The 16,190-nt window shown below is 31.9% G+C and overlaps 1 protein-coding gene across 1 annotated transcript; it reads left to right on the top strand.

Annotated features, from left to right (window-relative positions):
- Positions 1-3,289: 3,289 nt before the first annotated feature.
- LOC122533201 (odorant receptor 13a-like) lies at positions 3,290-9,768 on the top strand. Its single transcript, XM_043662671.1, has 9 exons — positions 3,290-3,571; positions 4,262-4,384; positions 5,779-5,896; positions 5,994-6,255; positions 6,378-6,542; positions 7,419-7,509; positions 9,241-9,377; positions 9,478-9,610; positions 9,683-9,768. Exons 2-9 carry the CDS (start codon positions 4,346-4,348, stop codon positions 9,731-9,733), a joined length of 996 nt encoding a protein of 331 aa, XP_043518606.1. The 5' UTR covers positions 3,290-3,571; positions 4,262-4,345; the 3' UTR covers positions 9,734-9,768.
- The last annotated feature ends 6,422 nt before the right edge of the window (positions 9,769-16,190 follow it).

Below are 16,190 nucleotides of genomic sequence, written 5' to 3'. Positions count from 1 at the left end.
TTATTGCAATTTGCAACTTTTTATTTAAATTTTTTCCAACACAATTAAAGAAAACGTGTAATTTTAACATTTCGGGACGAAAAAAAATTGTAGAACCTTCTCTGTTTTAATGTTTAATGATCATTTGTTGTAGTATATTCTGTTGAAATAAAAAAACATTGCAATGTATTATATTTGTTTCGTTAAAATGCCTTTTGAAAAATTGAGATATAAACGATAGCATAGCACAATCTACATTATATCACGATATAAATTTCAAAATTTTACAAGTCAGTATATAATTGCAATTGCAATTTGAATTTGCATGTAATTTCAAAACGAACCAATGACCGAGAAACAGGTTTCCATCATATTACCATCATGTACGATGCATAGCACGTGAATATTTGACACATTACTCACAGTCTGATGTCGACACAAAATGTACGTATCTTGCAAAAAATGTACGCTTGGTCAACAGTATTGATTACTTTCATATATTAAAATTGCTTGAAAAGTGTAAAATTGATTACTTTCACATGTAACAGCAAAAAATTTGAAAACTTTATGATTCTTTGCAAGATACGGTAATAAATTTAAAATGATATGATATTGCATCTTGAAAGATGTTTCTATTATGCACTATTTGTAAATTATTGATTTCACATAAAATATTCCCTTTTCCTTTTTTATTGGACATACTTTGAGCAAATGTCGATTCGTAGTAAGTAAATACACAAAATATGTTGTATATACTTGCATATGCAGTATATATAATGTAAAAAATGCATATGACAATTTGTAAATGGAGAAAGCAGTAAAAAAATCAGCTCAACAAATAGATGAAAATAATATATAACTAAAGTGTCGCGCGTCTATTTGGAGATTTTCGATCTGGACCACGTTGCTCGTGAAGAAGTTAATTTCTCACGAAACTCACGTGAGAATCCAGTTAATAATCCAGAAAATAAGCATAAAAACTTGATGAATTAGGATTTGAACTTTTTAACTTAAATTATCAAGACAATGAATTTATTTGAAGAGCAGAGCATGAATAAATTTTGTCAGTCAGAAACTATGCTTAATTTTAAACGACAAAGTATCGTTTAATTGATTATCCAATTGATAAATAATATTTAGAAAATCATAAATCAAGGTAAAATAAGGTAAATATGCAAATTAATATTATAAAACCAACCAAGTTATCAACGACAATTAGTAATTATGACGGTTAATTGTTAAATTTGTTGTTACTGTTAATAAAAATTGTAAAATCACTTCATTCGTTGGCTCACAACTACAATTGCCGTACAATTTATATTTACCGCGCCAAAATTCGCTTGCAGGGAAAATTACAGAAATGATACCCATGTTTCTAAAATTAACGCTATGGGGAGTTATGAAGAAATTAAGAAAGCACATGAGAGTGCATACACAATTGCTTGAAATGGATACATTTATAAATATGTATAGTTTAGTATTGATCGAATCAAACGAAATTCTAGAGACTTTAATACGACAAGATTGGTATGATAGCTAACCTAACCCAGACCTAAACTAATCATAATTTATAACTACTATTTTTATTAATTTAAATTGTCAGAGGCAAGAGATTATTAAATGTTGTTATTTTAGCTGCAACTAGTTTAAAATGTGTCAACTTTTATTTTAATTTCAGCCCTTTCGTTACTAGGCATCGTACATGCATACATACATGCACTATACATGCTAGTTGCTTTTTGTAATCCATCGTCACACATTTTTATCTCGATTAACAAGAGTTGTACATACTTATGGAATACTGATGGATTTCGTCTTTTAAACACAAAATATATAATTTAGAAAACGTAGAAAACGATCAAAACTAACAGTTAAAATTCAAAAGATTTTTATGAGAAAAGTCAATCGCTAAAACTACCTTTTTTATGTATGTTGAGGATATTAATCTGTAAAATGTAAAGACAATTTTTCAAAGAACTGCATGATTAAACGAAATAAACATTTCAACGTAAAAGGAGAGTACGACGCCATTCGTTCTTAAATACCATTGTTACAAGTATAACAATCACGTTTCTTCGTAAAATGTTTCTTCTTCTCCTATAATAAACTAAATAACTTTATTCTTTTTATGCACAATTCTTTATTGTTTCTCTATTTGTTTGTTTTTCTATTCGTACATGCCCATGTCATTAACAGGAAAATGGAAGTTAATTCAATTAGCGTGTTAATATGTGTATTAAAGAAAATAGTTCACTCGAATTATTCTATATCTTCTAGATAATTTCTAGATTTATTTATTTGACACAACGTCCAGATTAAGTTGTACAATTTCATTTACCCGTAGGGATTATAAATATATTCGAAACTTTCTTGTTGTTGTCTCGCGCTTGGGTGGCCTACCTTTGTAACATGTAGGAAATTTTGCGTATGGCGTGTGCGAGAAAAAACGTTTGGCACACATTATAAAATTCTCTTGCTCGATACTGGGCTCACGCCGAACGAGTATATAAACACAAACACCTTTTACCTCAAGTGAGTATAAATGCAAATACTTTTCACCTCAATTAGCAAACAGCAAACTAGTTAGGAAGACAGCTATCTTCTATATGATGTGTGATTATTGGACTCTCAAGGATTAAAGAGTCTCAAGCCTTTAGATCTTCTCTCTTTTTGTGAAAAGTTCACTTGCACACAAAAATCTAAATTTCCATCGACACCTGAAGTTTCTTCTCTCTCCTCTCCTCGCCTCCAATCTGTTTCCTACTATCATTAGACTGTGGATTTTTGAACGAAACTCAAAAGTTGAAAAATGGCTAATGTATAAAAAAGTATGATATAATCGGTATTTAAGAAACAACTCTCACGAGATTAGTTTCTTAAATGTAGAGAAAAATATAAATCTACATAAAAATCCACAGTCTAATTTATCACAGAAACAAAATCACAGTGAAGCAGCTTTGCGATAATTTGGCATGGAATTTCTTGAATCATCGATCAAACTACAACACAATCGATGAAATCCTATTGTGTATTTATACATAGTTTCGTCTATAAAAATACGATCGTTTGATCACTTTATTTCCATTTATTATTTAGATCGTCTATCTTTGTTCATCTTTTCCCTCTGATATAATTTTTTAATAACTCAAGTAAGAACACAAAGGATCTGCGTGAATCATTCTGTACAAACTAAATTTTCAAGCTTGATCTTCTCCTCAAACAAAGCCTAAGTCGTATCCAGCCACAGTTAAAGGACACTCTGTATATGTACATAATACGTGTATATAACTTTTCTTTTTCTAGAATTACCTCGGCTACCAGGAGAACGAAAATCGAAATCAAAACGACACCTTGCCTCAATAATTTTGGCAAAGGCCTCTGAAACGGCCACACTCCGATGATGGATAAAAGACGCTTGTTTAATCGGAAACCGGGCTGCTCGAAGAAATCCATATCGTCCATATCCGATTATCGTCGCACTTCTTTCATCGATCCAACACACAACCGTGGTAAAGAAGCGAAGATGAATCACTAGACAGAAGAATTGCACAAAGGGAATCGACGAACACTTTGCTCGTTGAATCATTAACGAGTTAATCATTTTAATTCGTCGTCGTTTTACATTCATTGAACGCGAGGACGAAATTTCCACGTTCTTCAAAAGATTCTCTGAATCGGGTTTCCACTCCCCCGATGTTGGACACGTTCGTGAAATGACAGCCAACGACAGCTAATGAAGGAAGATTGCTTCTACTTTTTCTACGTTATTTTCCAAGAACGAAGAACGTTCCATCTAATAAGCGAAACGATTGCTCGTTATTAAAGCGATTGAACGATTTTCACGTCAGAATAAGATAAAAATAAACCCTTCGTGCGGCGGATTTCTTTGATTTCCTTGGTGGAAAACGGACAGTGCTAACGCGGCGTGACGTGTCAATTTAGTTTCCAACTAAAATTCAGTTAAAACTAAAAACTGTAGAACTTACTATACACATCATCCTCTCTTTTCTACATTGTAACAAATATTTCGCCATCGTTTAATCAAACGATTGCTTCTTGTTTTTTCAAAGTACAGTACAATGAAACAAATTTACTTTGAAAGCTGAACAGTGTGTTTCGTTTAGCGAAATGGAAATTTTTATAGCAAAATGCGATAATTTGGCATGGAATTTTTCTACTCTTTTCGAGTGTCAGATTTGAACTTGGTTTCTTATTTGGTTGTCTTTTGTAATTTTATGCTTTACACATTTTTTTCTTTTTCTTTTTTCTTTTTTTTTTTTAGATTAGAGGATTGTCCAACGCGTGGAACGTCAATGTCGATTTAGCCATCGAGTGCATACCACCGATCACAGCACTCTTCCTCTCCATGTCGATGTATCTCAACACAATTTTTAACGCGAAGAAGGTATCTTTCTCCATCTCAATAAATATTCAGAGCGGAGCACGATTAATTAGTTTGATTCTGATTAATCCTCATCCGTCCAATCGACACCAATGATTAACGACAAAATTAATACCTAGTTGTACGATGAAATGAAAAGATAGATATCTAAATTTGCTAAATACTTTTATTATTACAAATAGACTAAATTTCTGTCATTCTCGCGTGGATCTCACAGGCTTCATATCGTGGTTTTATCTCGTTTAACATTCTCATCATTTTGTTTGGATCGTCATTCGTTGCAACCATCGATAATATTTAAAACTAAAGATCTCCAAAGGCATCTTGGGAAAGACGAATAGATGAGTATCGCGTAACAATTAGACTTGGAAGTGAATATCATTTGCAATATATAACATATTCTGTTATGTTTGGTGGTACACTCTGTTATGAAAAATATGTTAAGAAAATAAATGTTACGGAGCAAAATAATATACCATTTTACCTTTTTTTACGCGCAATTGTCGAATTGGAACGAACGATGAATGCAATTGAAATGAAAAAGAATATATAAAGACTATAAATGAACACACAACGATGAAAAATTATCGATAATTTAAACTAACACACAGCTTGATAAAAAAAAGTATCGTATAACGATTCGTCTGATCACATTTTAAAATGTAAAATCGCTACTTTAACAATTACTGAGGTTGCTTTCTTCAAAGATTTTTTTCTTTTCACACCGTGTAATGAGAATACTTTTTCCTTAAAAATTGTAAAAACTCAAACATCTGTAAAAGTATTAAAAGATATTTTGTTCGTGAATAAATCTACGAATCTTTCACTTTGAAAATTGAAGTCTCCCCTTAGATCTTTCTCGCCATTTTATCGAACTCTGGACAAAGATTGAAGAAAATTTTGAAATTTTTTGGCGTCTAATCCCAATGTTGAATAAAATGGCGAAAAAAATCGTACAGCAAGTGTTAAGGAGAAAATAACGTTGTAAAGAGAAAATTTCAACTTTCAAAAGACCAAAAGAGTAAATTTAGTCATAAATAAAATTTTCAAAAACGTTTGAATTTTCATAATTTTCGAGAATAAGAATATCCTTACGTTCGCTGTATAATGTGAAAAGATACGAACGTTTTTGAAAAACGGACTAAAACAATCAAGGTTCAAAATAGGACCATGATATTGTTATACGATTTCTTTTTTCACAAAGTTGTAACATTTAGATAATTTTTTTTTATCGTTACGCATTCAGATATAATTCCTGCACTATGTAGAATTTTCTTTTCCTTATTTTTATTAGACATTTTGTTAGACATTATTTTCATTTCTTCTAATTCTTATTAAATAATATATAATGTATATAAATCTTCTAAAGCTTTTCATTAACATCCTTCTCGTTACAGATCAAAGATGTACTCTTGTCCATTAAAGATAATCACAACTACTACATGAATCGTCCAGAAAACGTGATTCTTCAATACTATGACATGCAAGGGAGCAAAATTACATTTTATTATGCCTGTATGCGTATCAGATTCCAAGAGCGGACTTTTCCTTCTTATTTTACAATTCTATAATAGTAAAAGTAAAATAATAGTGTCGTCTATTTTCATTTTAGCATACGTTTATGTAACAGTGGTGGCTTACATAACGATACCAGCAGTATCATTAACGTTTGATCTAATCAGACCTTCGAATTATTCTCAAGAGAAAAGCTTCCCCATTGAACTCGATTACGGCGTGGATACGCAACAATACTTTTACTATCTGTTCGTACATTCGTACGTAACAATAGCCATAATCGCCAATTTGATTGCTTCTTGCGATACCACGTACATGCTGTACGCGCAACACGCTTACGCTTTGTTTGCAATTGTCAGGTGAAATTTATATTTCTATCATCATTTTCAATATTATCGTGTTCCGACATTTTTCACTCTAGCAAGACGTTTTTCTTTTCTCTCTTTCTTTTTTTTTTTTTTTTTTTTTTTTTTTTTTCCAGTTTTGAATTGAGAACTGTGCACATTTTAGATACGAATGTCTTGATGAAGTTAAAGGATCGTCGCTTGCTCGAAATGCGTAAAAATATCGAATTATTATCGGGAGAACAGAAACAAATGCACAGCAAACTGTTCCTTTGTATAAAAGAGCATCAAAATGCAATCAAGTCAGTGATCTTGACGTACATACATGTTAGAGGAGAGGATGGTATTATGGCTCCCCATCAATAATTTGGTCCCATCAGCTGATTTTCATATTTGTGTTATGTCAACAAAATATTCGACATGACGATATACCAATATATCAGATTGTATAATGAGTTTGTTCGCAACATTTCAACACTAATATATATTATTAATGTGTATTATTCGATCGATTGTCCTTTATAAATGAATTAAGTAACTTTCCGTCCTTTTGTCAAAAAATTGCACGTATAATACGTGTATCTTTGAAGTTATCTTAAATATTCTCTTAAACTTGAATGCAGTGCAACGATAACAACAAATCCAACATTTTATGTAGTGACAAATAATTCTTTCAATATTTTAAAATTATATATTACATTATCAATTATATTTTCGATTCTGGTACATTGTGCTTTAAATATTTACAGTATTCTTTCCATTTCTTTCTGTTTTTGTCATGAAGTGATATAATGTATGATGAATTATACATGTGCAGTAAATAATTAATTAATACTTTTATATATATATTTAAAATTAATTAAGTATTTAAAATCTATTTTTTACTTTTGGTAGTTTATACACAATTTATGATTGCTTTGTACGTGCAAAAGATTCTAATATAAAATATAACGCATGCTATTTTTTATTTTGTTCTATTTTTCCAGATTTGGCCGAGCTGCTTTTTTATTTATTTTTTCCCTTTGTTTGTAGCAGTGCGACATGAGAAAACACATTATTATCTTATTAGTATAAAATTTAGATTACGAATGAGATTTAAAACCAGGAGCCATATTACTACCTCTTTCTTTATTCATTTCCTTTGTACGGCAGAGATGAATGAATTTTATTTTTTATAGATACTCGAAACTTGTTGAATCACTGTTCACCAAGTCTATATTCGCTCAATTATTCTTTAACGTTGTCTGCCTTACCATTGCAGGAGTTGAGGTAAATATTCGTACATACGAAGACAATTCCAAATCTCAATCTTAGTCACAGTTTGTCGACACGTTTGTCCACAAAATGTCACATACATACGTCACGGATCGTTTCCGTTTTCGAGACAATGAGACGAGTAGCGAAAAGTAGCTGAAAAGAAATAATCAAACAACAGTTCAAGCTACTTAACTTTAATTATAACTTCAATGACAATTTATTTCAAGCTATGTTTTACGCTGGCTTTTATTTATCACGCTAACAGTTCAGTCTGATTTAACAAATTTTACAAATTTTTCAAAATACAACATCAATGAATACAAGAATAATGTTCAAACTCGATAGCTATTCTCGTTAGATAACTCATGGTGATATAGAGGGTGTCATGTAATTGGTGGTACAAGCGGGAAGGTGGTGATACTACATCTGAAAAACTGAATAAAAAATATGGAATAAAATTTTTTCATACAATGCTTTGTTTCCGAGAAAAACAGCTTTGAAAGTTTATAGAGTACGCGTGCACTTGATCAAGATTCAGCTCGATTATTGAAAGACATTCCTATTGAAATTCGAAGAAATTTAATTTACCAACGAGATGGAGCACCATCGCGTTTCAATCGTGAGAAATTTTTCAAACGAAAATTACCAATATTGGATCGGCCGCAATGGAGGAATACCTTGGCCACCACAATCTCCAAACCTGTCACCGCTAGATTTTTACTTATGGGATCATGTTAAAAAATCTATGGTGTATTAGGTCAGCGACATAGTGAACGTTGAACAATTAAACGAAAAAATTATTATAACGTTTGCAACATTGAAACTACAAAAATGACTCATTAGGAAGAATGTTTGTAGAAATTTAATAAGAAGAGCACAGTTATGCATGCAACAACACGTGGACATCACTTTTCATCCAACAATTTTTAAACTGACAAAAGTTTGGTGAAAAGTAGACATTCTGTGTCTTCGCGCACGAACATTGGGGAACGTTTGCAAATGTTAGTTGAATCTTGATCTGAAGTGCACAAACGTACTCGATAAACTTTCAAAGCCATTTTTCTCGGAAACAAAGCGCTTCGTGTGAATAAAAAAATTTTATTCTATATTTTTTATTCAGTCTTTCACGTAGAATCACCACCTTCCCGCTTGTACCATCAATTACGTGACACCCTGTGCAACATTTCTCACTCAAAATGACTTGCCAAACAACTAATTGACTTTCACAAGGTCTGACACACACAGAGTTGAGATCCAAACACCCTGTATGCCAGTGATTCTCAGCCAACATGCCGCGAAATGATTATTGTTGTGCCACCAAATTTCCCATTAAGACGAGTCGTCATTATTAAGTGAACACCGTGTAATTAAATAAATGTAAATACATTTCTTTTCAGCAACTCGCAGCATGATCATTTACATTTATATTAACAAGTAAAATTTAGATGGTAAATTTCTCGTTTAGCGGCTTTTCCCAATTTTGGCACTTGACGTCCTGTGTTTCTTCTTTTCTAACAAAACACGAACGAAAGAAATGCTAGATGTCACGTGGATCCGCAAAGCGAAAGCGAAAGTAAAGAGCGGGAAAGGCCAATCTAGATTAATCCGTATGGGTTTTTAATTTACTTTTTCCGCTTATTATCCAAGGTATATCGCGGAAAGATTGAGAATGGCTGGTAAATTCAGAGGTGTTTTCTTTGTCCATTCGTGTAAGTGTACGTAAATATACTTTGCTGTTTTTAGACTGTGATGAAACTAGGTAACGCAGCCGACATGATACGATTTGGATCGTTTACATTTGCACAAGCTATTCACATATTCGTCCTCTGCCTTCCTGGACAGAGGCTATTGAACCACAATGAGGAAGTACACGCTGCCGCGTATGTTCTTTTTCATACTTTTCACTTTTCAACGAGATTTCTTAGCAATTTCTAATTTATTGCAATTGTAAGAATTGAAAACAACGACCGATTCGTTTAGGTGCGAAGCAATGTGGTATATATTCCCTAAAAATTGCCATAATACATATAAATTTTTGCTTGCAAGAACGTCCGCATTCAGCAAAATAACAGCTTTGAAAATGGCGACCATGTCAATGGAAACGTTCCTCGCGGTAATGATCTTTTATCGCGATTCATTTCACAAATGATCACAAAATTTTGTTATCACTTGTTATCATTTCCAGATTATTCAAAGCGCAATGAGTTACTTCACTGTACTATCATCAGTTACATGAATTCGAATGAAAAAAGTCGAATAAATATCGTATCTATGTACCCATTTAATAAAAACTGTTAGTATAATACACAGACGGGATGTATAAATAGACATTGCATCTTTTCGACAACGACATAGTAAAAAATTAATGGCTTCTAGCGCATTCTACGTTTAAAAAAATTGGAAAACTGCGTCAAGTGAAACGATCGAGATTGATCACATAGTATCGTGATCCATTATAGCATTATCAGATTTTCAATACCAAAACGTGAAACCAGCAACTAACAGGAATCATTCTACTGCGTGTCACAGCTATATCCATATTTTACGAACTTGCAATGATTCTTTTATGTAGTAAATTAAAATTCTAAAGTCACTAATACATGCTTTCAACTGTAAATGATTTATACTTTGTAAAACATTCTTAAAAACAATTTTCAACTAACTAAATTTTCAACTACTTTAAATTATTATTAATATTAAAAAGTTAAAATCATATTTCCTCATTTACTTTTATCACATATTCGAATTCACGTTAAATTTTTAACAATTCTATTCTAATTATAGAGTGCACCGAGTATGGCAAATAACATGAATTCTATTATTCTCCAATTTAGCACAGCGTAAATGAAAATATTATTCAAAATTTTTTTTATAAACAAACTTTACCTATCAATATTACAATAGCCACAAAATTTCGTTACTTATTTGATATGAATCATCATTTCATGAAGATTTAATGAAAAATACAGAGTGTTTCCTTTCATGTCGGAAAATCGACCAATGGAAAAAATATCTTTACAAATTTGACGTGTGCGTAAAGGAATGCGTCGTACGGCGCAAATTATATTTTCCTAGGTTGAGTGCTGGAGGAAATTTTTCTTAACCGTAGCCAGTAACCAGAAGGACTAGTGTCAAATCTACATTCGACATGAATCCGAACAACAAATCTTGTCTTGTTTCGCAACACTAACTCGCCAGTAATACTAATTGAAGAAAATTTTCAATATCAAACGCAAAGAGTGCTTGGTCATGTTTAATGAAAATAAGTACGCAATGCTATTAATCCATGCACTCGTCTTCAGAAACACTAATTGCAACGCGTCTAAAGTGCAACCATGCTGAAGATTACTGGGATGAATGACTACTGTACAGCTCTTGTAGCTGCGTCAGGAGCCTCGGGAGCAGCTTTCCACGAATCCAGTGGAAGAATTTTGCAAACGCAAAACGGTACTTGAAGAAACGACCGAATTCATTACCGCAACACTAACAAGAGAAAAAGTAATTGGAAATCGCGACGAACTAATGTCGCGACGCTAACTCTAAAACCAAACTGAAATTATTATTAACAATACAAAAGTATGTTACTGTATGAGCAAAAGTTAACACGCAAACACTTCCAACACTTTAAACTTAATTTGAAAAAGCAGTGACTCTATAATTCAATTTAAAACGATAGGAAGCAAACTAAATTAGACTACTACTACGTATAACTCTAAGATAATTTTCAGAAAAATTCACAATCAAAATTACACAGTCAAAGACAATCGCGGTATCGTAAAATTCGCAAGCACTCTATCATCCAAGCAAACACGATTATCATTACTTGGCGACTCTAGTTTAAACTGCAATCAATTTCTCGCAACACTAATTCAACCCGTAATCGCAACGTTAATAAGAAAAGCCCACTATTTGCCCAAAACAATGGACGACGATGAAGAAGAAAAACAAAAAATTTAACTACAAATACTGAAAAAGAGCATGTAGTGACAAAGTAGTAATAACTCTCATGCTCTGAAATCATTTAAATTCTCATCAGAGAATGAGAAGCCATTTGCCGTGATCCCCTTCGTGACAGTTTGCCGGGCCTCTTCGGCTTCTAGCTCGAGTCTTTCTAGTCGCAAACCAAAAAATAACATATAACAAAGACGAAATGAAAAGATAAACTGCGGAAGCTGACCTCAATACACATGGACGACCGCATCGATCATAGTGATCGTTGTCCGTTCGCATGTGCGTGCTCGAGCAATACCTACATACATAAACGTTCGTTTCGGGATCTATTCGCGACCTACCCGCGATACTAAATTCGAAAAATCGAAGAGTAAAACCAGAGGACAAGTGACATGCTCCGTTTGTACCAATTTCACTATCGATTTTTCAAATTGGATTTCCTGAAACAGGTTGGACCACGACGCGACCAGAGACTGTACCAACCTGCCCGGCCCTACCTACTTATAATTAAACACATTCACGCCAGAAAGTATGCTACCTGTCCTAATCAGTCGCCCTATATTTAAAAAATGGCAAAAGACCAACACACTCACTCCACATACCACTCGGGCGCAGACCTAAGCTAGAGAGAACGTCCCGAGAGGACCTCCGACACCCACGCAGCATTCACTCTACTCTAATTTACATACCATTTTCCTGAAATCGACTGACAATGGCTAGCGAACATTGCGTAAAACGTGATTAAAACACGTTTATATTTGCAAGATATTAATATAAGACACTAATAACTGAGGAAAGATACATATAATTTCTATAGAAACTACATACGTGTACAAGTTGACTTGGAATCATTATTATGATCGATAATATAATTAATAACATAATTAGGTATATCGTGATAAATTCACATTTTAAATTAGTGCATAAAACATTTTAAATATTTCAACTTATAATGAATGGAACAATAGAAACGCAATTCCACATCCTAACTATCCTACACACGCATGCGGAGAATATATACGTCGTGCATAATACGCCAACACATTGTCAGTCGCTGAGAAATTTTTTATAAAATTGCAAACTATGGTCATCGTGCCCAATGTCTTTCACCTACCCAAGTAGCCACCTGGGCACGTGAGCGAGATCCTAACAATGAACACGGAAGAGGTTAAACCTGAAAATCCTGAACTAAAAAGAATGATAAGTTTTTTTATAATTTGTATCTAACGGACTATTGTATTATTTTATTTCAAACTGTAATGACTCTATCATCTACTCTCTTTCAGAAATTATTGAAATTACGGGACAAAACATTGAATTTATTAAAAAAGGTATGAAATCTATCAATCAAACTGAAACAATCGAAATCACAATTAAACGTGAACAGAAACAATCTCACTCGATTTCTTTATCAAAGCACACTTTCGAAAATGCAAAGACAGTGTTCAAACTTGTTGCTTTGATTCAAAAATCTGGCTAAGTATCGCGAAGTATCTTATTGCACATAAAATTTCATACATTTTTCTGCGGAAAAATTTCTAATTTATTATTGTATTTCAAATTCCACTGAATGATTATCATGATTAAAAAACTCAATTAATTAAATCACTCGATACTATCAGGGAAAACTACTAACAGGGAAAATGAAATTGCAAATTATTCATTACTGTAACAGTTATTAATTAAAAATTATTACAACAAAAAATATCACTAACATCAATAAGTAACAATTGCATCTTTGGTAGCAACGAAGTCGGAGGATATCCGTCTTCTCTACTATAAAATACTTAAAACGAAATCGTTTTAATAATAATTATTTATAAATATTTATAATTTATCTCTCTATAGAGATATTTATATGGATATTTTACTTTTGCAAACATTTATACTGAAGATATTTTGACTTTACGAGTAATTATTATAACTGTATATATTCAAACTGTAATGTTGTTAAAGTCGCGGTGTGCAAGAAGCCCTATCCTAATCTAATACACAAAAAACTTGAATAAATGTTATTACTCACGGGTATAAAAAATACCCGTGGTCCCCACTATGCTCATAAAAAATTCTACGTATACAACCAGTCACCCGTGCCGATTCGGACCACCTTTCATCCTCCACGACATGATTGAGTGACCGGAGGAACATAAATGCATGCGACTCACGGGGTAAATGTGAAGAACATTATCACCGATACTGCACTGGAGCCGGGAAAGACCTTCATCATTGTAGATACCACTGAAAATCCCAAACTTGTTGCTTTGATTCAAAACGCCGTGAAAAATTTTCTAAGAAAACAACAAACATTTTGTTTCTGAAGACACAGTGTTATATTTGTCAAAATTTAAATTTTAATAATGATAATGATAAAATTAGGACTAATAATATGAAATATTTTTATTTTATAATTATAATTTTACATTCGACTTCAATAGAAATTATAGAGAATAGAATTCAAGTACAACAAGCTAAAGTACTTACATTTTTAGCTTTTAAAGCATCATAAAATCCTTAGAAAATTAGAGGTTGTGGAGACTGTAGAAGATCTATAACAAAACGTTAAACGTTAGAATTTATATTTCAAAGCAAACGAAATCTTAGATTGGAGATAATGAAAGATTCTTACATTCTTGGCTTCAGAGCCAACCCTCTGAATTTTCCCCCAAAAATTACAAAAGAAAAAAAAGAAAAGAAAAAATAATGCTGATGTGAAGCGTCTGTAAACAAAACGATAAACATTATACTTTGTTGTTAAATTTGAAAAATTGAATAAATTGAAGTACAGTATATAAAACTACTTACGATCTTGATCTCTCCTGGAGAAACCTTGTCCTCTCGAGCACTGACTCTAATACCGAAAACGAGTATTGAATAAGAAAAAATATGAGAAAAGAAAAATAAAAGACTGTCAACGCGCACGTTTAAACAACAATCGGCAAACTCACTGACTCTAACTTTGCGAATTATAATTTAAATGAACTATTTAATTTTACAACAGCCATTTTGCTCAGAAAATACTTTGCAACAAACACTGACTCTACCAACCGCATTGCGCACGGTCACAAAATCTTTCTGAAAACAAAGCTGATTAGTGAGGAAAAGGGAGAAGGATACGTTCATTTAGAAAATACTACTATTTCTGTAGAACATGATTATAAAGAAACTTGAATATATTACATATATTAAAGATGTTAATTGTAAATGAAAGACAATTATTGTATTCTGAAACTGTATTCTGAATGTTCGTTATTAGAGTAGGAAGTACACACATTAGTAATACATCATGTAGCGTGTTATAAATATTCGAAAATGTTTGTACAAATCATAATTTCTAACGTTAATTCAAAATTAGCTGAATATATTTAAGAAAGAATAGAGAAATGAGAAACGCGTGTGAAATCTTGTTTTCAACCGTTTCAATTTCGAGTCAACATTTGAAAAAAAGCAAGTACAGTATAATAAAGTACATATAATGCAGTAAAGTATGGAAACTTTGAATTTGATAATTTAATACAAGAACATTTGATAGCATATGTAAGCTGTATATATCCAAATAAAATATTAATTAATTTAATCTTTTTCATTTTCATCTTTGTATTCCAAATAATTACGAAATTACGTATTGTGAATTGTATCTCAAATAGATATGAATTGTATACCAAAGGTTACCCAAAATGAATAAAATATTGCCAATAATTTCCGTAAAAGTTCATCAAATTGTCCATTAATGATCGTGACATCTGTGCGTTCTGTGGTATCTCTGCAATCAAGCACACGGAAGTATGTGTGTAAAAGCATGTAATAAAATACATATATATATATATATATATATATATATATATATATATGCACACACACACACACATACATATATAACAACAAGTTAGTCAATTACAAGGTTACAATATTTCTACTGATTGAAATTAAATTATAACTAACTTTCAGCACAGTTCTGAGTTCTGTTTAAATGTTTATATGCTATTATTTCTTTAATTGTCGAAAATTATATGTAATAATTATTTAGTTACATTAAATCTTACCTCTAGTTGGAGCCCAAAACGCACGTTTTATCTTAAAAATTCAAAACACAAATTCAACAACTATTGATTTAAATTTTTACCTGAGAATTTTTGCATTATACTTCTTTCTAGATGATGTTTCTGAATAATACTTTTGTCTTTATAGATGAGATGTGCTTTTCTTCGCCATTTTTAACCGCCACATGTCGATTAAAAATCGATCATGAAAAATATCGAGTTCGAGTTCGAGAATCGTAGAAAGTGATTATATATTTTACCGTGTGTTGGCGCTGTAATCGTTAACCAATTTAAACCCAATACGTGCGCATTTCGCACGAAACTAACTCGGGATAAAAAATAACAATATTTATAGAAATATTTATCTGATACGACCAATCTTTCATATAAAATAAAATAAAAATATATTTTAATCAATTCTTTCTAATATTTTTAAACAGATATAAATATATAATAAATTATAATATAATCAATTTATAATATAAATTATTAAATTATCAATTATAATATAAATGATATATATACAAGGAAAGCTAAGAGTCTTAAACGGACGACACAGTTTCGAAACTTGACAAATTATTCCTTTTAATTAGAGTTTTTTTGCAATTAATGCAAATTGACACGATTTGTTGCGACCTCTACTTCGAAGAATTTAGATTAACGACATCTATGTTCCGTCGAGATGCGTATTTCTGATAAACAATA

This window comes from Frieseomelitta varia, unplaced genomic scaffold (assembly GCF_011392965.1).
Source record: "Frieseomelitta varia isolate USP_RPSP 00005682 unplaced genomic scaffold, Fvar_1.2 scaffold_504, whole genome shotgun sequence".
Classification (NCBI taxonomy): domain Eukaryota; kingdom Metazoa; phylum Arthropoda; class Insecta; order Hymenoptera; family Apidae; genus Frieseomelitta; species Frieseomelitta varia.
Note: the sequence above shows the minus strand (reverse complement) of the source record. Positions and strands in the feature narration are given on the sequence as shown.